This window comes from Malania oleifera, chromosome 8 (genome assembly GCF_029873635.1).
Source record: "Malania oleifera isolate guangnan ecotype guangnan chromosome 8, ASM2987363v1, whole genome shotgun sequence".
Lineage (NCBI taxonomy): Eukaryota > Viridiplantae > Streptophyta > Magnoliopsida > Santalales > Ximeniaceae > Malania > Malania oleifera.
This window is the reverse complement of record NC_080424.1, coordinates 98,791,858-98,816,606: the sequence shown is the minus strand read 5'-3', so window position 1 is coordinate 98,816,606 and position 24,749 is coordinate 98,791,858. Positions and strand designations below refer to the sequence as shown.

At 34.7% G+C, this 24,749-nt stretch overlaps 1 protein-coding gene across 3 annotated transcripts; it reads left to right on the top strand.

The window, feature by feature from the left end:
• The first annotated feature begins 114 nt into the window (after positions 1 to 114).
• LOC131163090 (uncharacterized) lies at positions 115 to 24,749 on the top strand. 3 transcript variants are annotated; one of them, XM_058119807.1, is made up of 11 exons: positions 175 to 506; positions 6,356 to 6,423; positions 6,559 to 6,655; positions 6,742 to 6,870; positions 7,097 to 7,205; positions 7,297 to 7,441; positions 9,666 to 9,708; positions 11,102 to 11,275; positions 13,969 to 14,155; positions 24,335 to 24,423; positions 24,630 to 24,749. In XM_058119807.1, exons 1-9 carry the CDS (start codon positions 297 to 299, stop codon positions 14,074 to 14,076), a joined length of 1,083 nt encoding a protein of 360 aa, XP_057975790.1. In that variant the 5' UTR covers positions 175 to 296; the 3' UTR covers positions 14,077 to 14,155; positions 24,335 to 24,423; positions 24,630 to 24,749. The 3 variants fall into 3 exon arrangements, with proteins under 3 accessions (XP_057975788.1, XP_057975790.1, XP_057975789.1); XM_058119805.1 differs by lacking the exons at positions 24,335 to 24,423; positions 24,630 to 24,749 and adding an exon at positions 22,355 to 22,594 and having other exon boundaries at positions 115 to 506; XM_058119806.1 differs by having other exon boundaries at positions 24,335 to 24,749.

Here is a 24,749-nt window from a genome sequence, read left to right as displayed (position 1 = left end):
GATTTTTCAAAAAAATAAAAAATAAAAATTATTTTTTGATAAAATTTTAGGAGAGATTTGTGTCCAAAATTTTAAGATTTTAGAGAGATCAATCAATGTGTTTGTCCTAAGATTTACTCAAATGTTGTGCATCAAAAATGATTTCGCTAGAAAATGCGTTTCCGAGAAGCGTCATAGGCACGATTCCCCAACATCGTGTGCTACTTCAGTTGTCAAACCTAATAGAAATACAAAATTTTCGGAATTTTTTCTGGAAACGCTTGGGTGACGACTGTGGGAGCAGGACAGAGAAGGTCATGCTGAAGCGCCGACTTCCCTCGATGGCTCTCTCCTTGAACAATGTTCTTCCATGGCGATCGAGGCCTCCTACCTTCCTCACTACACGAACACTGCCTCCGTCTATCAAATCACTCTGCGGAACTCATAATTGCCTCTTCTCGTTCTGCTCCCTTGCTCAAAGCTCCGCAGATTTCACCGATCATAACCCCCAAGAATCGTCCAGAAATGTAAGATAGTCTTCCATTATCTGTTCTCTGTTCTAATTATTTGTTGCTTTAGCTGTCGAATTGAGTATTTCTTTTACCTTAGAATCGTAGAACTCCATCGACTTCCTTCTCGGATTGGTTCTGCGTGCTGGTCTGGAGTCTTTCTGTAGGGGGAGGGACATTGGGTGTTTTATAAAAATTAATCAAAATATACTGCAAAACAATCCACACACACACTTGCAATGCAAAATATTAATTAAAAGGAGGGAGTGACAATCGATTTATTGTGATTATTGGTCACAGCCAGCGTACTTCCGCACCCCAAGAACTCATCAAGGGATTCACTATCAACTTGAACAGTGCAATCATGCATTGAATGCACACGAGGGGATTCTCAATCCCGACAATCACTTACGCGGTGCACCATATGCACAACGAAATGCTCAATCCGTATATAACGTTACATTTCTATCTGCCTTGCGCTCTTGACGTTTCTAAAAGATGGGCGAATAATGAAATGTTCTTGCGTATGCGTTGGAATTTTCAGCAATATTTACAATAATCAAATTCAAATTTGGCTCAATCATATATTTGAATATTAATAATCAATATCTAGTCAAATATGGACATAGAGAATATCAGAATATCCTAACTTCCTAAAGCATATCTCATTCTTAGAATGTAACCAAGAATCTGTAGGAGACAAGACCATATGAAGTACAAAACAAAGTTTAAACAAGATATGCACATCCCATGACTTTGGGAATGACGGATTTATCAAATATACTTTCTTTCTCACAATATTCCATTCAAGAGAATTCGGTTCAAATCAAATATTTACATCGAGGAGGTATCTGATATCTCCAAGCAAGATTCCACATTGTGCAGTTTTGGGGTTTTGGGAGAAGTAAAAAGAGGATGGTTTTATGGACTCGTGGAGTGCCTGCTGTTCTTTGGACTGTATGTGGCTCAAGAGAAATGCGAGGATTTTCATTGCTCGAGGAGCACCTTTCCATTTATTGTGGGATAAAGTTGCTTCCTCACTTTCTTGGGGGCATATTCTTTGGGTATTTCTTTGGAGATTTGCTCTGTTCTAATTTATTTTATGACTGCGTTGAAGATTTTTTGTTCTCCATAGGTTTGTTTTTCGTCATATCATTTTCTTGTCTAAAGGAAACAAAACCAAAAATTCTTTCAAGAATATCTTAATTAAAATAAAATCCATGTTTAATAAAATATTATTGGTCTTGGAGAGTGAGAAAGTCCTAGAGAGAAAGAGATCAAATTCAATTTCTATTCTGGATATTCAAACTATCATTATCTTATGAAATTTTAATAGGATAAATCCTCAAAAAGATAACCCAATTTATACATGCATGAGAATTATAATTTGAGAAAATATACTAAATTAGGTGCTTGTAGAATAGGATGTCCAATTGCATGGAAAAGGGGGGGGGGGGGGGGGGGGGGGGGGGGAGAGAATCGAGAAATAAACTAGGACATGTTGGAGACACAATTGATGTAGGCAGAGGCTTGTTCGGTCCTTTAGGGTCTACTTAGGTTGGTATTTGCCATTTGAAGAATGACGCAAGTCATTTCATTGCTTTGCTCAAGGATGATGACTTAGCTGTTTTTCTCTTCTTGAAAAATCCCCAATGTACTCAATGGCCCATTTACAATAACGATGCTTTCTCTATGACGGATACTCATAGGACCTTGGCGATATCTCTATTTTGAATGGAAGTATTTTTTTTTCAAATCTTAAGCAAACTAAAGTAATTTTTGATTCAATCAAGTGTGAAAGATTGTTAGTGTAGGTCGTAGTGGGTGAAATGCCTTGTCCTTAACCCACTAGGGTGTGATGGACAATTGAGATCCTCACGCCCTTCTGAAGGGTATGGGTTTGAAACTTGTGATTGTGTTTGCTCAAGAGATTAGATTTTCAGTCTCTCTTAATCCCTACACCACGACAAAAAAAAAAGTCAAAAGGGGAGTTGTAAAAATTAACCTCATCTATTAATATTGGGGGCAAGAAGGATGAATTGAAGGCCTGCTTTGTTTTTGATGAAGCTCCTTAGGTTGAATTAGGGCATGTTTGTAAGCATTGTGCTCTTAGAGTGATCATTCTTAGCTCCTCTTAGACTGCCATTTTATTGTAGGAAGCTAAGCTCCTCCAGTTGATTGATGGGTGTTTGATTAGGAGCATTTGGAACTTGCTTTAAGGATTGGGAGTGCCTAGAGTGTCTGGAGTTCAGTTAGTGATGTGGATGCTAGATGTGCTCCTAGGGTTGATTGTCTTCGAGGTTCCTTTACTCCTTTGTTTCTTTTGGACTTGGTCAATGGTGGGTTTTGACAATTTATGGGCATTATAGATATGGGTTTAGATCTTTATTTTGGGATGAGCTCTTTTCTGTTTATACTTTGGGATAGGCTCTTTTTTGTTTATTGTTTATTATTTTTGCGCTCCTAATTGTGTATCAAGTGGTGATTTTAATGAAATTTTTGTTAAAGAAACAGGTGGTGCTTGGGTTACTTCTAGCATGCAACTGTTTGGTTCTTCTATTAGAGATTATGGGTTGATAGATTTGCCATTAGTTGATGCGATGTTCATGTGGTCTTTTTATCCATTTTTCTTTGTTTTTTTGGTTTTTTTTTTTGTTGGGGTGGGGGGGGGGGTGTTAGGGTCATTCTGTTGCTAGTCTTTTTGATAGGCTTGTGCTCCAATAAGTGAGAGAATGCTTTTTCCCAATTTATCTCAAGATTTTCTAGTTAGGCTTATGTCTCACCACTTTCCTCTCATACTAGAATCCTCAAAAGTCAGGATATGGCTTACTCTCCTGTCTCCTCCTCCTTCTCCTTATTCTCTCTCTCTCTCTCTCTCTCTCTCTCTCTCTCTCTCTCTTTGGAAAGTTAGAGTAAGTGCCTTGGTCCATGTTGGAAGGGGCTTTAGGTTCATGAAAAAATTGCAATATTGTAAGGAATGTTGAAGATTTGTAATATGGAGGTGTTTTGAGGTGGGAGGGTGTGGGAGGATGAGGAAGGCTAGTATTTTAAGGGAGATTGAGGAAATTGATCATTTGGAGGCTCAAGGTCTTGTTCTGGGAGGTCTAGGGGTGAAGAGAGTATAACTTAAAAAAGAATAGGAGGATTTGCTTTGGAGGCAGAAGGTTAGGTATAAATGGGCTGAGGAAGGTGACTGCAATACAAAATATTTTCATAAGGTTTGTTATGGTGTAGGCAGAGGAAGAGTGATTAGAAGGTTGGAAACTAGCGGAGGATTAGTTGTCACAAATCCTAATGTTTGTATTGAGGATGAGGTCACTAGTTTTTTTTAGGACTCTTTATTTGGAGGATGGTAGTTTAGGCCAATCATTGAGGGGTTAGAATCGTTAGATTAGTGTCATATTCAGTGGAAATGGGATGTTGTTGGAGAGGCCTTTTTAGGAGGAATTAGGAAGGCAGGTTTTAGTATGGATGGGGAGAAAGATCCAGGACCTGATGGTTTTAATATGGTTTTCTTTCAGTATGTTGGGATGTGGTCAAAAATGATTTGATGAGAGATTTTCAAAAATTTCATGGCAATGGGGTAATTCCTAAGAATATGGATTCCACTTTCTTGAATTTAGTTCCCAAAAAGGATTGCTCCATTTAGGTCAATGATTTTAGAACTCAGTTTGACAAGTTGACTTCCAGTGTGTATAAGATCATTGCTGAGGTTCTTGCAGGTAGGTTAAGGAAGATTTTAGCAATATACTTCTAGTTATAAGTCCATGTGTGTTGGTAGGAGACACATTTTGGATGCTATTCCTGTAGCAAATGATGTTGCTGAAGATGTTACAAGGAGTAAGAAGCGAGGTCTTGTGTTTAAGTTGGACTTTAAAAGCGCTTATGAGAGGGTAAATTTGCTTTTCCCGGATCGAGTGTCAAATCGGAACTAGGAAGGGTTTTGGGTTGAGATGGAGAGGTTGGATTAGGGGTTGCTTCATTTTCAGTAATTATAAATGGGGCGCCTAGGACTTGGTTTTTGGCTTCTAGAGGGGTGAGGCAGGGGGATATTTTCATTTCCTAAATTCATTTCTTCCCCCCTTCCCCCGCCCCCGCCCCAAAAAAAACAAATTCCTCCTCTGTATCCTGTAATGAATCATCTTGCGGCTTCTAAAATAGTCAATTCAATTGTTTGATTACATCTGAGAAGAATTGGATTGGTTAGTTCCAAATGATCTAGTCAAGGGGTTGCCCTTTGAATTTTTTAGGCATCAAAGGTTTGCTAAGCAAGAAAAATGCGTGGTTAAGTTTTATTACTATGTAGATTTGAGGGATAAGAAACTTTGGGTTTTGGAAAATTTTGGGGACTTTGGGATAGTTTTGAAGTAGCACGAAATGAAGGGGTGATGTAGGACGAGAAGCATGACTATGAAGAATTTGGTCAAGGGATTGTTGGGTGTAATTAATAGTTAATTGTGTGTGTTGTATAATTAGTATAGTATTATGTATATTTTGGGGCTTGTTTGCTATATTTCTGTATTTTTTAGGGTTATGTTTGTAATTTCACGTAATTTTAGAATGTGTGTAATTTCATGTGCTAGAGGAGGCTTTCTTATAAATAGTGTGTGAAAGCCATGTAGGAGTGGTGGTTGTTGAATTTGAATTTGAAAGTGAACATGTGATTTCCCCATGTATCTCTCCTCTCCTCTCCTTCTCTTCCTTCTTTTTTCTTCCCTTTTTCTCCCATCTATCTCTCCTACATTCTTTCTTGTCTGCTGATCATTGATGCTGTCCCGCATCAAGGGGCAATGGCAATTTCAATGGTTATGTTTAACTTTATTTTTATTTTTATTATTTTTTTGACAGAAAATTCAGAGTAGATTCTTGTAATTTGGCAACTTCAAGGGCTCTAGGTAAAGTAGGAGGGTTCAACATACATACCATATGCCTAATTTTATTTTTTAATACACTCAAGAAGCTAGATACAAAATAAGATCCTGACTGGACCAGACATATCCAAGTCTGTAACCATCATTACATGAGCTCATTGAATCTTTCTTGATAACTAGAAACTATTTCTGAATTGGGCAATCTCTTTTCAGGATTCTAAAACATTCCCTTCACAACTGATTTGTCCTTGCAGAATTTATGAACATTCTTCTCCTTTTATTTTTTATCATATTCTTCGATATGCTTGTTGATTTCTTCCTGAGATTTCTTGAATTTGTACAGCTTTGTTCTGGTCTGCTATAGCAGATCTTATAATTCCTGAATATGTGATTGATGTTTCTTGAGTTGCTTCTCAAGGGCTTTAGATCTCATCCGTTCTTCCATTAAACCTACTGAACTTAGACCTTTTTGATATCAACTTGTTATGCCTTGATCCTTTAATACTTAGAAGTAAGCACAACAGCAGCAATTTGCAGAATTGAGAGAGGAACAGATCATATGTAGCTTATTATTTTCCTTCTATACAAGCTTCTCAATAGAATCAAAACTAATCTAACTAAATTTCTGTAATCATAACTTACATATCTACAACTAATCAACTAGCCAGCTACAGCTTAGTATTCATAGAATGTTTCCCTCAAAATAGCATCATTCAGCCCCATCTCACCAACTATTAGTTTATAACCCAAATGACATCGTTGCAGTGTCCTCCCCGATTCACTCTTTTCAATTGATTAGGTTTAAACACATTAAGCATAATGGCCAGAAGTGCATTGATCTATGTGTTTTGCCTGCTAATGTGCTGAAGTCTTTGCGATCAATGCCTGCCATGGCCTTAATCAGATCCCTGTTGATACCATTTTTGATAATGTTAAAAAACAACTGTTTTCGGAGTTTACGTAAATTTTACAGGAGTAGCATGATTATTCTTGCAGGGGCCTTTGAAGTCTGGCTTGTATTTGGTAGGAACACCGATTGGAAATCTTGAAGATATCACCTTACGGTATTTGGGGAATGCGACGATTTATCACACTTTATATTAATGTGTTCCATTGGACAGTTGTGTTCTTATTTCTCATTGGCACAACTTTTGACATTCCCCCAACCCATTAAATTTATTCTAAATTAACTGATGCAGTGCTCTCCGTGTACTAAGATCAGCTGATATAATACTCTCAGAGGACACAAGGCATTCGGGAAAGTTGCTACAGCATTACAATATTAGAACTCCAATTGTAAGCTCTTAAAGTTTCTATCTGGGCGTCTCTGCACCGGTTTCATGCTTCTTCATTCTTTCTAATTGAGTGCTTTAGATTTTCAGCTGAGTTATCACAAATTCAATGAATCTCAACGTGAACAAACGGTACTGAAGAGACTGCGTCAGGGTGATGTTGTGGCACTGATAAGTGATGCAGGTACACCAGGCATCAGTGATCCTGGTATGGAATTAGTAAGTATTTCTTCCTGTTTTGTTTTTACCATGCTTTTTTAATCGATTTTTGACTCCCATTGTGTAAACGAAAAATTCACAGCATTAGGTTTGCAATTTGGTCCAGGTTGGTTCAGTTTAATCCCAACCCAGAACTGAACTGATCTTTGATGGGTTGCGAATTTCTGAATCGTTGCTGTCACCTTTTCACATTTAAAAGTTGGTTCTATTTAAAATCTTGGTGCAGGCAAAACTATGCGTGGATGAAAATATTCCTGTAATTCCTATCCCTGGACCCTCGGCTCTGGTAGCCGCTCTTTCTGCTTCAGGGATGGCCACCTATGAGTTTACGTTTGGTAATTGCTGAAAAAATTTGCACCATTTGTGTGAGAAAATGCTGTGAGTAGCACTAGGACACTGGTGCCTAATATTACACTATTGCTACAGTTGGGTTTCTTCCTAAACATGCCAGATCAAGGCGTGAGAGACTGGAGGCTTCTGCAAATGAAGCAGCAACACAGATATTTTTTGTTCCTCCTCACAAGCTTCATCAATTTCTTGAAGAAACTTCTTCAATTTTCACTGATGCAAGGTAGTTTTGTCTGTAGATACCCTGTTTTTCCGAAAATTTAAGGCACTTCTTAGTTTTACTCTTAAATTTTATTTTGATTTTAAACTCTCTTTGCTTGTTTTTTTTTTAAATAAAAAAATCCCTTTCAATTAACCTTTTGCTCTTTCTTTCACATATTTCATTTTTTGCTCAATCTCTTTAGTTGTGTTAAAGAGGGTGGGCTTTGGATCAACAGTAAGGTTGCTCTTTTGTGACAAACCAGTCATAGGTTCGAATCCAAGGAAATAGCCTCTCTGCATAAAAGCAGGGGTAAGGCTGCATACACTGTAGCAACCCTCCCCCTACACTTGCAAAGCAGGGAGCCTTGTGGTCCGAGGACACCCTCTCTTTGGTTGTGTTGTGCATTCCTTTATTTTTTTATTTTTTTCATTCATTTAATTTTTATTTGAGTCCCAATGTTATGATGTAAATTTGTCCTCTTATTTAGGATTTTCAATTTGTGCTGTGAAAAAATCCAAAAACTTCAAAGTTTTAGATTTGTTCAGAGAATAAGAAGTATCGGAATTTTTTCCACTGTTTTCTAGTTGAAAAATATATAAAAGTTGAAAAAAAAAATTCATTTTACTTAATTTTATAACTAAAGAAATTTATTAGGAAAAAAAGGAAAGGAATACAATCAAAGAAGATAAGCAATCCGCAAAGAAGAATTGGTAAGATCAAGTGAAATGGAGGACTGCCTTCATCATTTTGGCTGTCTATTTGGCATACTTATTTTCGACAATATGCATGTGTTAGATCTTTGTTTGTGTTATTAATTTTCTGTGGTGTTGGGGTTGGTTTGTAATTATGTGTTTGAGTTAGTTGTAGGGTATGACAGTTAATGATTTGAATTCAGAACTGCCCCCCCCCCCCCCTCCTCTTCATACTTCTTCCTCAAAATGAGTGAATTGCTAGTCATTGAATATTATTCTCAACAGTTTTGCCCCCACTTAAATAACAAGGTACAAATAATTTTGCCCCTGCTCCGCCAAAATATAAGGGACTAGGCAGGGATTTTGTCCCATTCTTGTGTCATGAATCGACAGGGATATTTTCATTCCTTATCCACCCTTTACTCACTTAATCTTCTTCTTCTTCTTCTTCCTTACTCTATCTTTATCGTCCTTAATTCTCTCTGTTCTGTTTTTGTTGCTGTTCTGTCCTGCATCACTACGTCTGACCAATAGAATACTGGGTAAAATTGTTCTTGTAAATAGTTAAGGTGTTCCGCTTATACCTCACGCTGTTGAATTCAACGGAAAATGTCACCTATATGACACACAGCTAAGAGATCGAGCCATAAGGGAGCAATTCGAAGAATGCATACAGGCAGTCAACATCTACGAGGCCATATATGCTAACTCAGCGCTATGTAGGTGCTATTTTCTGTTGAATTTGACTCTCTGAGATATAGAAGGAACATCTTACCAATTATTTTCAGTCTCTCTTTTAACCTGCCATAAGAATCTAGGTTAGATTTGAAGAGGTTCGTCTCCCTTCAAGATTTTCAAGAGTCTTCAGTACATTCCCTCAAAAATTCCCTTATGGGGAGAAATGCAATGATGCTGAATGCATGATTGTGTTTGTCTGTTGGCATAAGGAAACATTGCCCCAAGTTTTTTTAATCAATCAAATTCATAAATCCTACATTCTCATGCTTCCTCTGTACATAAACAGCAAGAAAAACTAATGATAATGCTCAACATAGCAGAAACTGCTGTCTGATCAAAGAAAGGAATTCTCCCATCTTTTTTTCATACTTTGAGAAATTTCTCACTCAAACTTTTAGGCTATGGCCTAGAGCTTGCGAGCTCTCATCGTTTCTTCCTGGGTCTGATCAGCGAAATGTTCTACTCATTTGCAAAGGGTGTCATATCAAGCTTTCATCTAAGACACTTCTTTCCTCAGCCCCACCTGAGGTCCCAACTATCTGGGCTGTATTTCTGATGCCTCATACTCTTCCATCTATGTCTGGTCATCTTCATGGAACTGGCATATATTGTCTCATCTTTTACTCTACTTTCAGTTTCTTGTGCCACTAATAGCTAAGCCTATTATGCAAGCAATTAAATGGGACTTGAGACAATTTTTGTCTCTCCTTTTTATAAAGTTCATACAACATTTCTATTTCTTCTTTCATGCATAAGATATTCAGCTAAGTAGCTATTGATGATTGGTTATGATAATTTTCTTGCGTGTATTGCAGGCGATGTGTCATAGCACGAGAGATGACAAAAATTCATGAAGAGGTGTGTCTTAAGTTTCTAATACCTTCTTATTATTAGTGTATGATTGGTGTCTCAAAACTGTGCTTTTAAAGCTAACCAAGGATCCATGCATTATTATTTGGTTCGAGTCACATTCTTTGGCTTGTGGATTTTTCATGATGAATGAATGGAAGAATATTGTGGCCATCTTGAAATCTAGTCAAGGGAATATGTGGTAACATGTTTTGAGAAGTAGTGTTCACTTACTTTAGATTTATCGATTTCTGTGTGGAATTCTTTTGATGCGATCCTTCATCCACTAATTTAATTGTACAACTGAATACTTATGCCTTGTTTCGATCTGGTATCTGATCTGGGTTATTTGAAAATTTTTTATTCTCTGATCATATTTTCATGCATTGAGGCCACAGAAGAGCCCCTTGAAGTAGATGTTGGTAGCACTTTAGGTGATTGCAGCTCAAGAATGTCCGTTCTTGTCTCAGTATCAGTGTCTTTGAGCTCTTTTCATATACTTGAAAGACACAAGGCTTCTAGAAGTGTTGGTGCTGGTAGGTCTGTAGGTCAGTAGGTGTTTGCAGCTCAAGAATAACCCTTCTCATCTTAGGATCAGTGTCTTTGAGCTTTGAGCTCTTTTCATATATTATAAAAGTCGCAATAACTTGAGTACAATTTTGAGAGCATAGATTTTTCATAGAAGAATTCAGAGAGGTTCACGTTTAATTTCCTTCTTTCTGTCCAAAACTAAACAAATGCCTTCTTTTGGGATGAGAATTCAGGAATTACCAATGTAAAACAATGCAGACGCTTTTATGCTTGACAAGATGACATTAGCAAAAAATTTCAATAATATATGTGCTCGTGTGTGGCATTGTTTTCATATAATCTTTGATTTATCAATGTAAGGATATAATTAATTAAGAAGTTACCTAGGGGAAGGAAGGATGTTTTCTACATTCTGAACATATGAAAAAGCAGACCTGAACATGCTACTGTCATATCAGTTAGTTTTCTGACTTGGACTGGCTTAGACCTGAATATTTTCTGCCCTGAGCCCCTGAGCCCTAGAGCTAAATTCAGTTCTTAGCAATAATTTTGTAAAGTGGGCCTAGATCCTAGTTGATTATTAACCATGTTCAAAATTTTGGTGCTGATCCCTAACAGGCGGGAATAGGGTCATTGGGTAGCTGAGAACCAACAAGGCATAATCATTCATTCATTCCTAAGATTGCATTTTTTTTTTTTTCATGCTAATTTGTGTGATGATTTAACAATTTACACAGATAAACTAACATGTTCTCATAAATTATGATTTGCATTCTTGCAAAATTTATTCACAAATTATTGATGCATATGTCAATGGGGATTATTCTTATATATGAACATCAATTTACTTACATAGATGATTGCTCATTAGTTTTGGCGAGGAACTCTGGGTGAAGCAAACAAAGCATTTTCCACTCAACAGCCAAAGGGAGAAATAACCCTCTTGATTGAAGGAAAGGAAAATTCTGTCATTAAAACTCCCTCAGAAACTCAACTTGAGAATGAATTGAGAGATCTGATTTCCCAGGGGCATAAACTTTCTACGGTAATGAAATTTTCTGTTGAAAGATTTTTTTCTATGAAATTTTTGGTTTATGCATGTGAGAGTGTGTAACGAATGTTTGAAACAGAATTGAGCATTCTTTGAGTTTGAATCCACTTGTCACAAAGAAGTTAGGATCATATGGGCAAGTGTTTTGCACATTAAGTGAATTTGAATGTGGTGCTATAAAACATTTAAGGGATCGTTTGGAACCACTTATACGCATGTGTGTTTTTAAAAAAAAAGTGCTGAATTTAATAAGTGCTGATAGCAAGTACTGAAAGTTATAAATGATGTTTCATTGTATATAAAATAAGTGATATTTGGATGCTTACTTTTATTATAGGGTATTATATGATTATTTTAAACATATTGTAAATTAAAAATATTAATATTTTTTAATTAACAGTTTCATTAATAATTATTTTAATGAATTATAATGATAATTTAAGTATTTTTCATTAAAAATAATATAAGAGTATTATTTTTAGTTATTAATGTATATTTATATCATATTACTATCATATTAAATTATGATAAAAAATATTATTAATTAAATTTGAAATTTGATTTATTTAATGTTAATTTAAATTAATAAATAGTTTTTGTTCAATCCATAATTGAATTATAATAACTAATATGTATTTTTAATATATTTTAAATTAAAATATAAATATATTTATAATTAAAATTTTAAATGATAATTATAATTTAAATATTTTTTATTAACTAGTTATTAATTGACAGTAATCTTGTTATTAATATATATTTATAGCATATTTTTATCACATTAATTTTTGTTAAAAATAGTATTAATAACAAATTAAAATTTTTTAGTTTATTTAATATTAATTTAAACTTATAGATGGTTCTTTTTATTAATTCCAGAATTTAATTATGTTTTATTAATAATAAATAGATTATAATGCATAATAAAATAATATATGATTAATTTTTTAATTAAAATTTCATTAAATATTATTTCCACTGTTATTTTTAATTAATTTTTAAATATTTTAATTAAGTATAAATAATATAATATTATTTTTTGATTAAAAATAATTTTGTTCTTAATTTATATTTATAACGTATGATTATCATATTATTAATTAAATTAAATTATATTAAAGTCATATTATTAATTGAATTAGTATTTTTAATTTTTAATAATAATTTAAATTAATTGATGGTCCTTCTTCTTCATTTCATAATTGAATTATGTTTCATTAATAATTAATATATTATAATACATAATAGAATAATATATGATTATCTTCTAATGTATTTTTAAAATTATAAAATTATTGCTAAATTTTCTTATATTTACAAAATTGTCCCAACTAAAGCTAATGAACAGTGCCACTTATAAGTGGCTAAATAATTATCTTAGATTGTTTCTAAAAAGTCACTTAAATAGTTCTCAAAAAAGTTGTTTTGGAAAAAAAAATTTTACAATAAGTGTTTGTTGTAATACAAATCAAATGCCACTTTTTTGTAAAAGTGTTTATTTTAAGTGATAAGTGCTATAAGCAATTTTTTTTAGGTGCTCCCAAATGGAGGCTTAGTACATAAATTATTTGATTTTGGCTGATTAAAACCTTTATGATGTTTGAGATACTATATGTTTGGTACGTAGGAATGGAATTGGATTTATTTCTTTATTTTTGCATTTTCTTCATTCAAGTTTTCACTCCATTCCATTCCCATCCTGTTCCATTCTGCCTACCAAACATAATTCAAGGTCATCATAATCTTAGCATCTTACTGAGCTTAAATTTGGCTGATTATTGTGTTGGCCACAGCTTTACGAAATCAGCATGATCTATGCTGTCTAGAGTTAGTTGTTCAAAATTCTAATGTTCAATGACGTCTTTTGTTATCTTTAAAGTATGTTTTATTTTATGATTTTTTTTAGTAGGTAAATTTTTGCCGTTAGAAAAGGAATCTGTAAGTGTGAATGCTTGTTTTGCGACACTGTTTTTACAGAAGTTTAGATGCTTCTCCTAAAAAATTGTTTATAAATTGTTGCAACAATTTCTGTGTTAATTTGATTTTGAATATTGGAACCAAAGCAAGTGCAAGTAGAAGAGAGATTTTATCTATGGTTCTAGTTGTTTCTGGCTATTTAAAACAATCCTTTCATCTTTGTCTTCCTCACTTAATGCTTTTTGAGATTTTTTTTTGGGAGCCTTTAACTTTTTTGTTTTCTTACTGTACTGTTGAATATCTTGTTCTATTAAATCACATTTTCAATGTATTGCATACAAACATGCAGGTTGCATTTAGATTTTAAGAATGTAGTAGTTATATTTGACATTTCAGCTCATGAAAGAAAATAATTTGCTTTTGTCGTATTTGGTTTGCTTTTGGAAGAAGCAGATATTATCTCAGGTTTCTCTTGCACCCGACAAAAATGCAACTAGTTTTTATCTTATTGTGTAGGCAAGAATATCGCAAACTGCTAATTTGGCAGATTGAGTAGGGTTTGATGCTGCATTTTGACAGTAGTGAAAAAAGTAATTTGCTTAATTTTTTATAAAATAAATTTTAATGAGAATGATGGGTTTTTACAATAGAAGCTTTGTTATAACTGCTCCCCCCCACTGCTCAGTCCAACACAATGCGACCTCTCTTATGAAAAGAAGCTTTGGGAGCTACATAATTAATTTGCTATTACCATCTTGACGTGTATTCAGGCAGTCAAATTGGTATCTGGAGGATCTTCAGTGAGAAGAAAAACGGTTTATTCACTGGCATTGAGGAAATTCAAAAAGCAGCTTGAGCCAGAGGATGATTTGGATTGATGGAAATCATTTTTAGCTTGAATACCGCTTGAACCAGGAAGGCAGTGATAGTGCCATCCGTGGAGTGGAAAAGCAAAAGGTAAATTTGCCACCCTATGTTCTAGCATTTTAGAAGCCAATGTTTTCTTTGCAATCTCATACCTAACACGATATATTCTAGGGAAAAATTTAAAAAATGAAATGGGTAAATACCTTGTTGAAGACTCGGAACATATTATGCTTGGATGGCAATATTCTTAAGAAGGGTAAATATGAGAATTCTAGCTGAGGTTAGGGGTGACAAAAATGGGTCGAAACCCGACGAGTGACTTGTGACCCATCCGTTTAAAACGGATTCGGATTTATGCAAGTCAACCCTTTTATAGACGGGTCAACCTGTGACCCTCCTGTTTATAAACGGGTCAACCCGAGTTAGGGTTAGGTTATCATTTTTTTTTTTTCAATAACCCATTAGTCATTACCCATTTAACCTACTGAGGTAGGGGTGAGCATAATTCAGGGAAACCCGAATTAACCGACCGAAATTGGTCGGTTTGGTTCGGTTAAGAACACGGGATCAGTCGGTTCGGTTATGGTTTTACAAAGTTCAGTTAATTGGTTTGGTTAAGAGGAATGTTAATTCGGTTAACTGAAATAACCGATTTAATAATTAATTAAAATTTAAATATAAATTAGTATATATTAATTTGTTAATATGTTAATTAATATATGCTAATTTGTTAATATGTTATTTAGTATATGCGAATTTGTTAATATGTTAATTAGTATTTGGTAAAAAATCTACAATTGTATTATGTTTTTATTAATTAATTTCAAATTAATTCAGTTAAATTCAGTTAACCGAATTACTCGAAAAGATAATGCGGTTGGGTTCGGTTCAGTGAGGCCCCTCTATTCGGTCGGTTCGGTTCGGTGAGACTCCTCTATTCAGTCGGTTCGATTCGGTTAACAGTTCTCATTAATCGGAAATTTCAATTAATTCGGTTAATTAACCAAATTTGGTCGAACCGACCGTTTGCTCACCCCTACACTGAGGCACTAATCAACGAGAGAACCCTAAATCTCCTCATTTCCTCCTGTAGGCTGCGGCTGTGGCTGCCTCCTCCAGAGTCCTCCTGCTGCTTCTCAACGTCTCTCCACAAGCCCTAGCTCCAGTCTCCACTCGACAAGCTCCACAGCTCTACCCCTCGATTCGTTGTCTCCTCCCTCACTAGCACGTCTCTCACGTCTCTCATCTGAGCGATTGCCTAGTCTCTCGTATCACCTCTCTTCTGGCTGTCCGGTCGCACACTGATGCACTCACAATTCTTCTTCTTCTTCTTCTTCTTCTTCAAACTAGTTTTGATTTAAAGTTTTAAACCCTCACAATTTAAAAATCTGATTTTGATTTAAATCCCTTCTTCTTCTTCTTCAATCGAGAGAGAGCAGAGAGAGATTTGTTCTGTAAATGTTTTCTTTCTTTTAAAATTTTAAAATAAATAAATCATTTTTTTTAAACGGGTTATAAGCGAGCAGATTAGGGTTTACATGGTTGTGATACATGATGTAAAATGGAAAAAGAAAATGATAAATTTAAAAATAAGGGGAAACTAAGTTGGATTGAAAAACTCTACTCTTTCATTGATAAGGAAATGACCATTATATAGACTAAAAACAAAAGGTTACTAGTACAAAAATAGGCACCACTAATATCATGCTAAACAACTTCTAGGCACCACTAACATCATGCTAAACAACTCTTAGGCACCACTAACATTATGTTAAATAACTTCTGGGCACCACTAACATCATGCTAACTAACTCATACAAATTAGACAAAAAATAAAACACATTTGCTGCTATTTATTTATTCAACAAACCCTCTTTTAAAATGATGTTCTATACATAACATCAATTTAATAAGACTTAAACTTTAAAGCGTCATCCCTCAAATAAAGTCCTTTGAACTGCAAACACCAAGTAACTCCTTGAGCTTCTGAAATGTTGGAAATTTGAGAGGCTTTGTTGGAATATCAGCAATCTGGTCTTCACTTCTGCAATAAACCAGATTAATAACTCCATCATTTGTGATATCTCTCTAAATGATTATACTTCACATCTATATGCTTGCTTCGACCATGTAGAACAAGATTCTTTAAGAGCTTTATTATTGAACTGTTGTCACAGTAAATGAGATTAGGCCCATCTTCTTTGAACTATAGCTCTTCAAGAATTTTCTTCAGCCAAATAGCTTGACAAACACAAGCTGTTGCTGCAACAAATTCAGCTTCAGTGGTTGACAATGTGACGATTCGTTGCTTCTTTGATGACCATGAAAGAGCTCTTGTTCCCAACATGAAAACATACCCAGATGTGTTTTTAAGATCATCAGAATCTCCTGCATAATCACTATTTGTAAAGCCAAACAAATCTGACTTTTCTCCCTTTTTGAAGAACAACCCAAACTCCTTAGTACCTTGCAAGTACCTAAAAAAATCTTTTTACAGCCAAAAGATGAATCTTTGTTGGATACTCCATGTATCTACTAATGACACTTATAGCATGCATTATATCAGGCCTTGTTGCAGTCAAATACATTAAGCTCCCCATAATCTGCTTGTAAAGAATACTGTTAACCTTTTTTCCTCCATCATCTTTGTTTCGCTTCAAACCAAACTCAGATGGTGTATTCACAGAATTACAGTCCTTCATTTGAAACATGTCCAAGATTTCTCCCACAAATTTATTTTGAGAAATAAGAATGGTAGAAGACTGCAACACTTCTATGCCAAGAAAGTAATGCATCATGCCAACATTAGACATTTCAAATTCAGTCATCATGGATTTCTTAAAGCTTCCAAACATGACTGTATTACTTCCAGTATAGATTAGATCATCTACATATAAGCAAACAATGAGCATTTCCCCTCCATCCTCAACTTTTATGAAAAGTGTATGTTCATAAGGACATTTTTGAAATCCTTCCTTCAAAAAATAAGTTTTTATACGATTATACCAAGCTTGTGGGGCTTGTTTTAATCCATATGGAGCCTTCTTTAGTTTATACATTTTATGCTTATTTCCAAATTTCACATAACCAGGAGGTTGATCGATAAATACCAGTTCCTTCAAATCTCCATGGAGGAACGCCGACTTCACATCCAGCTGAAAGATAGGCCATGAGTTATGAGCTGCTAATGCAATCTCCAATCTGATTGTGTCATGCCTTGCAATTGGAGCAAAGACTTCTTTATAATCAACACCGCACTTTTGCTTATAGCCCTTGGCCACCAACCTTGCCTTGTACTTGTCTACTTCATCATTCTCCTTCAACTTTGTCTTGTAAACCCACTTCACGCCAATTGTTTTGTGCCCTTCTGGAAGATCAGATAACTCCCAAGTGTCATTCTTTTCGATGGCTGCAATTTCAGCATCCATAGCCTTCTGCCATTTTTATTCTTTGACAGCACTTTCAAACACTGTAGGATCACAATATGAAAATGGAGCAAAATAAGTGATTTGGTCTTTAGATTGATCAATTCCGGTTGCCTCATAATTTGACATCCATGCTGGCCTCCTTCGAACATGATGATAACGTGATTCAGCTGCTGCTTCTAGTGCTGTTGGAGTGACTTCAGAGGCTACAGGAGTTTCATTTTGAGGATTCTCAAATTCCTCAGTTGCTGGAGCAAGGTGTTGCTGCGGCTGGTTTGCTTCATCACCATCTTCTCCATCAAAACTAGTTGGAATTGGCTCTCCAACTACATTTTTGCTCCATTCTTAGATTTGATCTTCATAAAAAACGTCTCGATTGATAAGTATTTTCTTAGTGTTAGGATTGTAAAGCTTATAAGCTTTTGACTGATCACTAACATCAAGAAAAATACATTTTTCTCCCTTGTCATCCAGCTTCTTCCTCTTCTGATATGGAATATGGGCATATGCAATACACCCAAAAATTCTGAAGTGATCAATAGCTGGTTTCTATCCACTCCATGCTTCCTCTGGTGTCTTATTTTGAATTGCAAATATGTAACTTCTATTCAATATATGAATGCTCCAGTTAACTGCTTCAGGCCAGAAGCTCTTCGGAATACAGCTCCTTATTAAAAGACTTCGCACCATATTTAGAATAGTACGATTCTTCCTTTCACAAATGCCATTTTGTTGGGGTGTATAAGCTGCTGTAAGCTGCCTCTTGATTCCATGAGTCTCACAGAAACTTGCAAATTCATGTGAGTTATATTCTCCACCACGATTTGTGCGAAGAATTTTTATGGGACTGCCAACTTCTTTCTCAACCAGCACTTTATAGCTTTTAAAGGCTAGAAAGGCTTCATACTTCTCTTGCAAAAAATAAACCCAGTTTTTACGACTAAAATCATCGATGAAAGTAAGTATGTATCTCTTACCTCTATTAGAGCATGGAGTTATTGGCCTGCAAATGTCGGAATGAACAAGCTCCAATGCAGCATTCGCCCTCCATGATTTCCCTTGCGGGAATTGATTACGGTGTTGTTTGCTAACAACACATTCTTCACAAACTTCAGAAGGAGTTGTAATTTGAGGAATACCTATCACCATATTCTTCTGTTGTAAAGTCTTCAACCCATCAAAGCTAAGATGCCCATAGCGAAAATGCCATAGCCATTCCTTCTCTCCCAATCTAGCACAAAGACATGAGTGAGTGGTGTCATGGAGATACAATGAAACATTTGGTTGATTGTCATGTTAACTTGAGCTATCAATCCCAACTTCTCTTCTTCAATTCTGCAGACATCATTTTTTATAGAGATTCCATATCCCTTTTCTTGTAGCTAACCAATACTGAGTAAGTTTGTTCTCAAATCTGGAACAAAGAGAACGTTAGAAATAGTTTGAATAGAATTTATGTTGGTTTGAATTGCTACCTTTCCCTTTCCCATAACAGAGACTGTAGAGTCATCACCGAACTTCATAAAATCATGAAAAGCTTCATCCAATTCAGAGAATACAGACTTCTCTCCACTTATATGGTTGCTGCAGCCAATGTCTAAATACCACAAGAATTTCTTGTGGGTTTCCTCCTTCACATGACAAGCCATCAACAAAGACACTCCTTCTTCCTTCTGAGCAAAATTGGACTACTTTCCACCATCTCTCCTTAGATTAGTACGACACTCTGACTTGTAGTGGCCAAACTTGTGACAACTGTAGCATTCAACTCTTGATTTGTCTACTGACTTTGACTTGGAAAGCGTTGAATGATTGTTGTTGTTGTCATGGCCTTTTCCTCTCCCTTGAGAATCAGAATCTTCAAATTTCGGATTTGAGTCTCTACCATCATTGCCACCTCTACATCTGCCTCTTCCTCGTCCATGACCTCCTCCTTTTGATGCCGAGGCTTGTAACGCTTGTTCCTCCTTGTCTTGCCGATTCATTTTCTACTCATGAACCAACAAAGAACTCTACAATTTATCAATGGACATGCTGTTAGTGTCTTTAGATTCCTCAATCGAACAAACAACATAGTTGAATTTTGTTGTCATCGAACGAAGAATCTTCTCAATGATAGTGACGTTTGTCATTTGGTCACCGTGGATTCTCATCTTATTTGCGATTGCCATCATCCTGGAGAAGTAATCTGTCACCAATTCTCCAGACTTCATGTGTAAAGTTTCGAAATCGCCTCGAAGTGCTTGTAGTTATGCCCTCGTTGCCTTTACTGTCCCCTCATACTTCTTCTTCATAGAGTCCCAGATTTGCTTGGAGGTTTCTTTACAAAGAATGGTTTCCAGGATGGAACAATCAATTGCCTGGAAGCGATAATTCTTTGCTTTGAGATCGTTCAACTTCTACCTTGCAAGCTCCACCTTCTGTGCATCTGTCAGCACAACACCTGCTGCTGGTTCTGCTACTCCAGAAACAATAACTGTCCAATATTCTTTGGACCTCAAAAAAATTTCCATGAGCATGCTCCAATGGTCATAGTGACCATCAAAGCGTGGAATGGCTGGTTGCACAATAGTTTCAGAAGCCATTGTGGAACTCTAACTTGACTCTGATACCATTGATGTAAAATGGAAGAAGAAAACGATAAATTTAAAAAGAAAGGGGGAACAAAATTGGATTGAAAAACTCTACTCCTTCATTGATAAGGAAATGACCATTATATAGGCTAAAAACAAACGGTTACAAGCACAAAAATAGGCACCACTAACATCATGCTAAATAACTCCTAGGCACCGCTAACATCATGTTAAACAACTGCTAGGCACTGCTAACATAATGTTAAACAACTTCTAGGCACCACTAACATCATACTAACTCCTACAAACTAGGTAGAAAATAAAACACATTTGCTGCTATTAATTTATTCTATAATACGTTTAACCTCAACCCGTTTATGACCCGCCCGGATCCAGTCCATGAACCCGTTTTGCTACCCTAGCTGAGATTGTAGAAATATAATATAGCTACGTTTGGGAGCATGAATTTTGGGCTTTGGATTTAGATTTAAGTAAATTTAGACAAATTTTAATATAATTTTATATTACATTGTATTCAAATCCAATACAAATTCAAGTTCAAATCTGTCCAAATATAGAGTATATTTGAATTGAAGCACACTTTTGAACAAATCCATTATTGCAAGTGAACTGTAGCCATATGATGGTTGCAGGTGTTCTGTAATCATAACCCAACTGTAGCTCTTAGAAGCTTGTGTTTGCCCTTTGTTTCTTTGGAACGCATTTCAAATTTTGGTACAAGCTCCTTCATGTGGCCACCGACTTTCATTTGTCTTTGGTGAAATAGTAGTAAAGGTGCATGAGAAATGAGTTTTAATGCATATGGGAAATGAGTTATGGTAATTATAATAAAAATATTTATTATTGAAGTGTACAAATGAGTCGAGCCAAAAAATAGGATTAGCACTTAAGAGGTTAAAGATGGCCCTATACATAGATTTACTTAGTGTTATTATAATTGTATCTTGTCTTATTTACTTCATCATTTCAAATTTACGGGTAAAATATGCATTATAATCCGTCATTCCGTCCTTGGACATTATGGCAGCTAATAAAATTTCCTCTCTCTAGAGCAGTACCCCCCCCCTCCCCCCCCCCTCGGCGCGCGACAATGCTACAAAGGGCAATATGATGCATAAAGCTCTCACATATGAGGGTCGGGGGAAGGGGTAGATTATGATGGATCTATACTATGCAGCCTTACTTTACATTTTTTTAAGAAGCTGTTTTTATGCCTCGAACCTGTGATCTTTAGGTTACATAACGACAACTTTACTGTTGCGCCTAGGTAGTGTTTGGGTTAATTTTGGGATTTGAATTTGAATTTTTGTAGATTTGATAGAAATTTAATATATTTTTATATAATGGCTTGTCCAAATTTTTACAAATTCAGACTAAAGTTCTGAATTTTTTGCTTCAATTTCTGGGTTAGGGTTGGTTTTGAAATGTGGGAATATCCCAGGATGCACTAATGTAATAGGATGGGACGGTGAGGCCCCAAGCTTTTGCTTGATTCCCAACTTTTATTTATGCTAGCAATAGTAATAAAATGGATTAAAAGCCATTTCAAGTTGACCACCATAAGGTAATATGGTTTAGTTGCTTTACCGCTTGGTTTAGCCTGGCCTAAGCTGTGAAAAAGTTTGGGTTGAATTAAACTATTGAAGTCATCGGGTTGCAAAATTCATGTAGACTTCATTTTAGCATTATTTACAATTCGTTTGATTCATGAGTAGTTATTCATTGAAATATGATGAAATATAATAATCTTAATTCTCAAAATTTTTATTGCCATTGGGATGTTTTAATTCAAGTTCAACTGCCGCATTTGAAAATAGGAATAGTTTACAAGCATTATTTAATAGTTTCATAAGATATATTTGAAATATGCATGTGGGTGGGCGCGCACGATTATATTCATTGGATTGTGTAGCTAGAAAGGAACTTGAAAAAAAAAAAAATGTGAACTGTACTCCATAGCTTTGCTTACTTCTGTCCCATTTCAACTTGGTCTTTAAGGGGGCATGTCTATTCTCAATGGCCCACATGCGAAATGTTTGAAACAAAGAAATTTCAAATTGGGATTTGGCTTGCTTTCTCGGATTTAGCTATATAGCATGGTTGGTTGGCTACCAAAATTTCTTTGTTGTTAAGGAAAACCCGAGGAATGGTTCCAATGCAATTTATGTAGGATTTGTTCTTTCTGTGTTGAATTTTGCTGAATGTTTACTATCTTCAAATGATGCTTCTCACCCTTCAATATTTATTTATGTGTATGTATGTATATATAGACGCAGTGCAAAATAAGAATGATGCAGGTGCTTGCTTACATCTCAAGGTTGGTCGTTATGATGGTGAAGATGAAATGTGGTACACTATATTGTCTTGTGTAAAAATTAATCATTTTATATTGTAGTGGATTAACATTTAAAAAATCATGTTAGCAAGTGTCTTTCACTAAATTGTTTTTTGAAATTATTTATATTTGATGCAAATAAAATTATTGGGATAAGAGATTGACCTTTCTAAAATTTGATAAAGTGGTGCGAATTTTTCTGTGTATTAAAAATCTTATTTCACTGTCTTGAGGTTTGGTAAAGAGGTCAATCTATCTAAAAATTTCTAAGTGACTATTAACTTGCTCAGATATTAGAGAAAATATGTGCCTTTTTGCTAAAATTTTAATTTTTTTTAAAAAATAAGTATGATTTTAAAAATCTCAAGATAAGTTGTAATTTTTGTGTGCTTTGTATAATTTTGACACTTGTGGGGAAGTTTATGTCTCTTTACCATGAAATGTTAGTATCTTTTTGTCTAAATTATTATAAACTTAGTTAATAATCACACCAAATTTATGTTTGATTTACAAACTAAGATGAGGTACAAATCAAATTAGATAAATAAATAAAAATGTTATATAACAAACTTGATTTGGTATTTATGTTTCAATTTTTTATTGAAGCAAACTAGAGTGTACAATATTTTTTGATATATTTGCTTTAGATCTTTGGGATTAGGGGCAAATTTTAGTAAAGTCAAGGCATTAAGATATTCAAATTTAACTGGACTTGAGAATGTTGAATTTGAAACTTGACTTGAAGCATCACCAAAATGTTGAACTTGAACTTGTCTTGCCTATAAATTCTCTAAATTCAAATTTGATTCAATTAAGATTGATTTTTGACTATAAAATAATAAAAAAATTATCTAATGATTATATAATATAACTATATGTATAAAATATAACTATATGATATACAATATAAAACAATAGAATTACAAATGTTTGATTTAACTTAATTAGTTTTTCTGTGTATCATTATAAAATCCAAACTTAACTCATAACTATTCTAGTAATTTGAATTTGATTAATTAAATTATTTAAAATAATTTAAATTTGATTAGAGTTTGAATAGAATCGAGTTTGAGAGCGAATTCCGATCTAACTCGGACTAAATTGAATCCAAACTTTAAACCAATAAAAAAAAAATTCTAAAATAGTTGCTTTGTGAGCATCCTTGGAACAATGGGCCTTAGGACTCAAACTTGATAATAGACTTCTTTGGCTCCCAAATCAAAAGAAAAGAAAAGAAAAGTAGAGGTATTGGTGGTCGACCAGTATTTAATTTCCTTTGTCTACTTAACCGCATGCTGCGTTTTCTTTTGGTAAGATGTTAAAGCCGTAAGAGGGAACCAATGATGGGGAAACACGTAGATATTCTTTGAAAGAATAAATAAAATAATATTTGCCAACAAAATATCTTAACTAATATCTCAAAATATTTGTTTATAAAATTTTAAAAAGTTTTTGAAATTCAAGTTAAATGTTTATGAACTTTCAAAGCGCTCAAATATTATAATGGAGGTAAAAAAAATAGTCATTTTTGTAACTAAACATAAATGTGTTTAATTAAAATATATTTAGTTCATAAACCTTATAAAAATTTAATTGCTTCAAAGTTCATTTAGGATATTTTGGAAGTAGATGGTTACTTTTGGATAAATTTTTAAATATTTGATTAGCGACTAACAATCTTAAAGTTAAGAAGTAATCATAAACTTAAAATAATTCTTTTAAAATTTATGAAACTAATTTTAAATTAATTATTACTTTTGAATGACCAAACTTGACGAAAGTCTTTCATTACAAGGTTATTTGTGCTTTACACTATTCCAAATATGTCGTTAATATTTTAATAATATGATACAATTATGTTACTTTAGTTATGATTATTATAAATAATAATTGTCTTTTTTTTTTTATTACATAGAAATTTCAGCCACCAACAAGCTCTTCAGACCCCCTGGTGCGACACCAAACTTACGGATCAACGTCCTCCCTATAGGTCTCATTGATCAGGTAAAATCCAGAATGCGGACATGACTTTCGTACATCAGTTTGATGTTTGACCAACTTGACCTCTAGGACACATCTACATTACCATCCACGGTCTCTGTTGGCTCACAGAGAACTCTCACCATCTACGGTCCCCACTGGTTCACAGAATAAACTCTCACCATTCAGGATTCTCGCTAGCTCACAGAGTAAATTCTCACCATCCGCAGGTGCAGCTGGTTCCGTGAGTGTATTTACGTGGAATTGAACTCTCAATACTCCTTCTTACGTGCTGATGTCTTTCCACTGCGTCATGCCCGTGAGGGTTATAATAACTATGTTTTATTACT

Coding starts and splice junctions, on each gene's coding strand:
- LOC131163090 (XM_058119805.1), top strand. CDS start 138: ATGATTTCGCTAGAAAATGCGTTTCCGAGAAGCGTCATAGGCACGATT. Junction 507..6,355: donor CCCAAGAATCGTCCAGAAAT/GTAAGATAGTCT, acceptor TTATTCTTGCAG/GGGCCTTTGAAGTCTGGCTT. Junction 6,871..7,096: donor GTGATCCTGGTATGGAATTA/GTAAGTATTTCT, acceptor ATCTTGGTGCAG/GCAAAACTATGCGTGGATGA.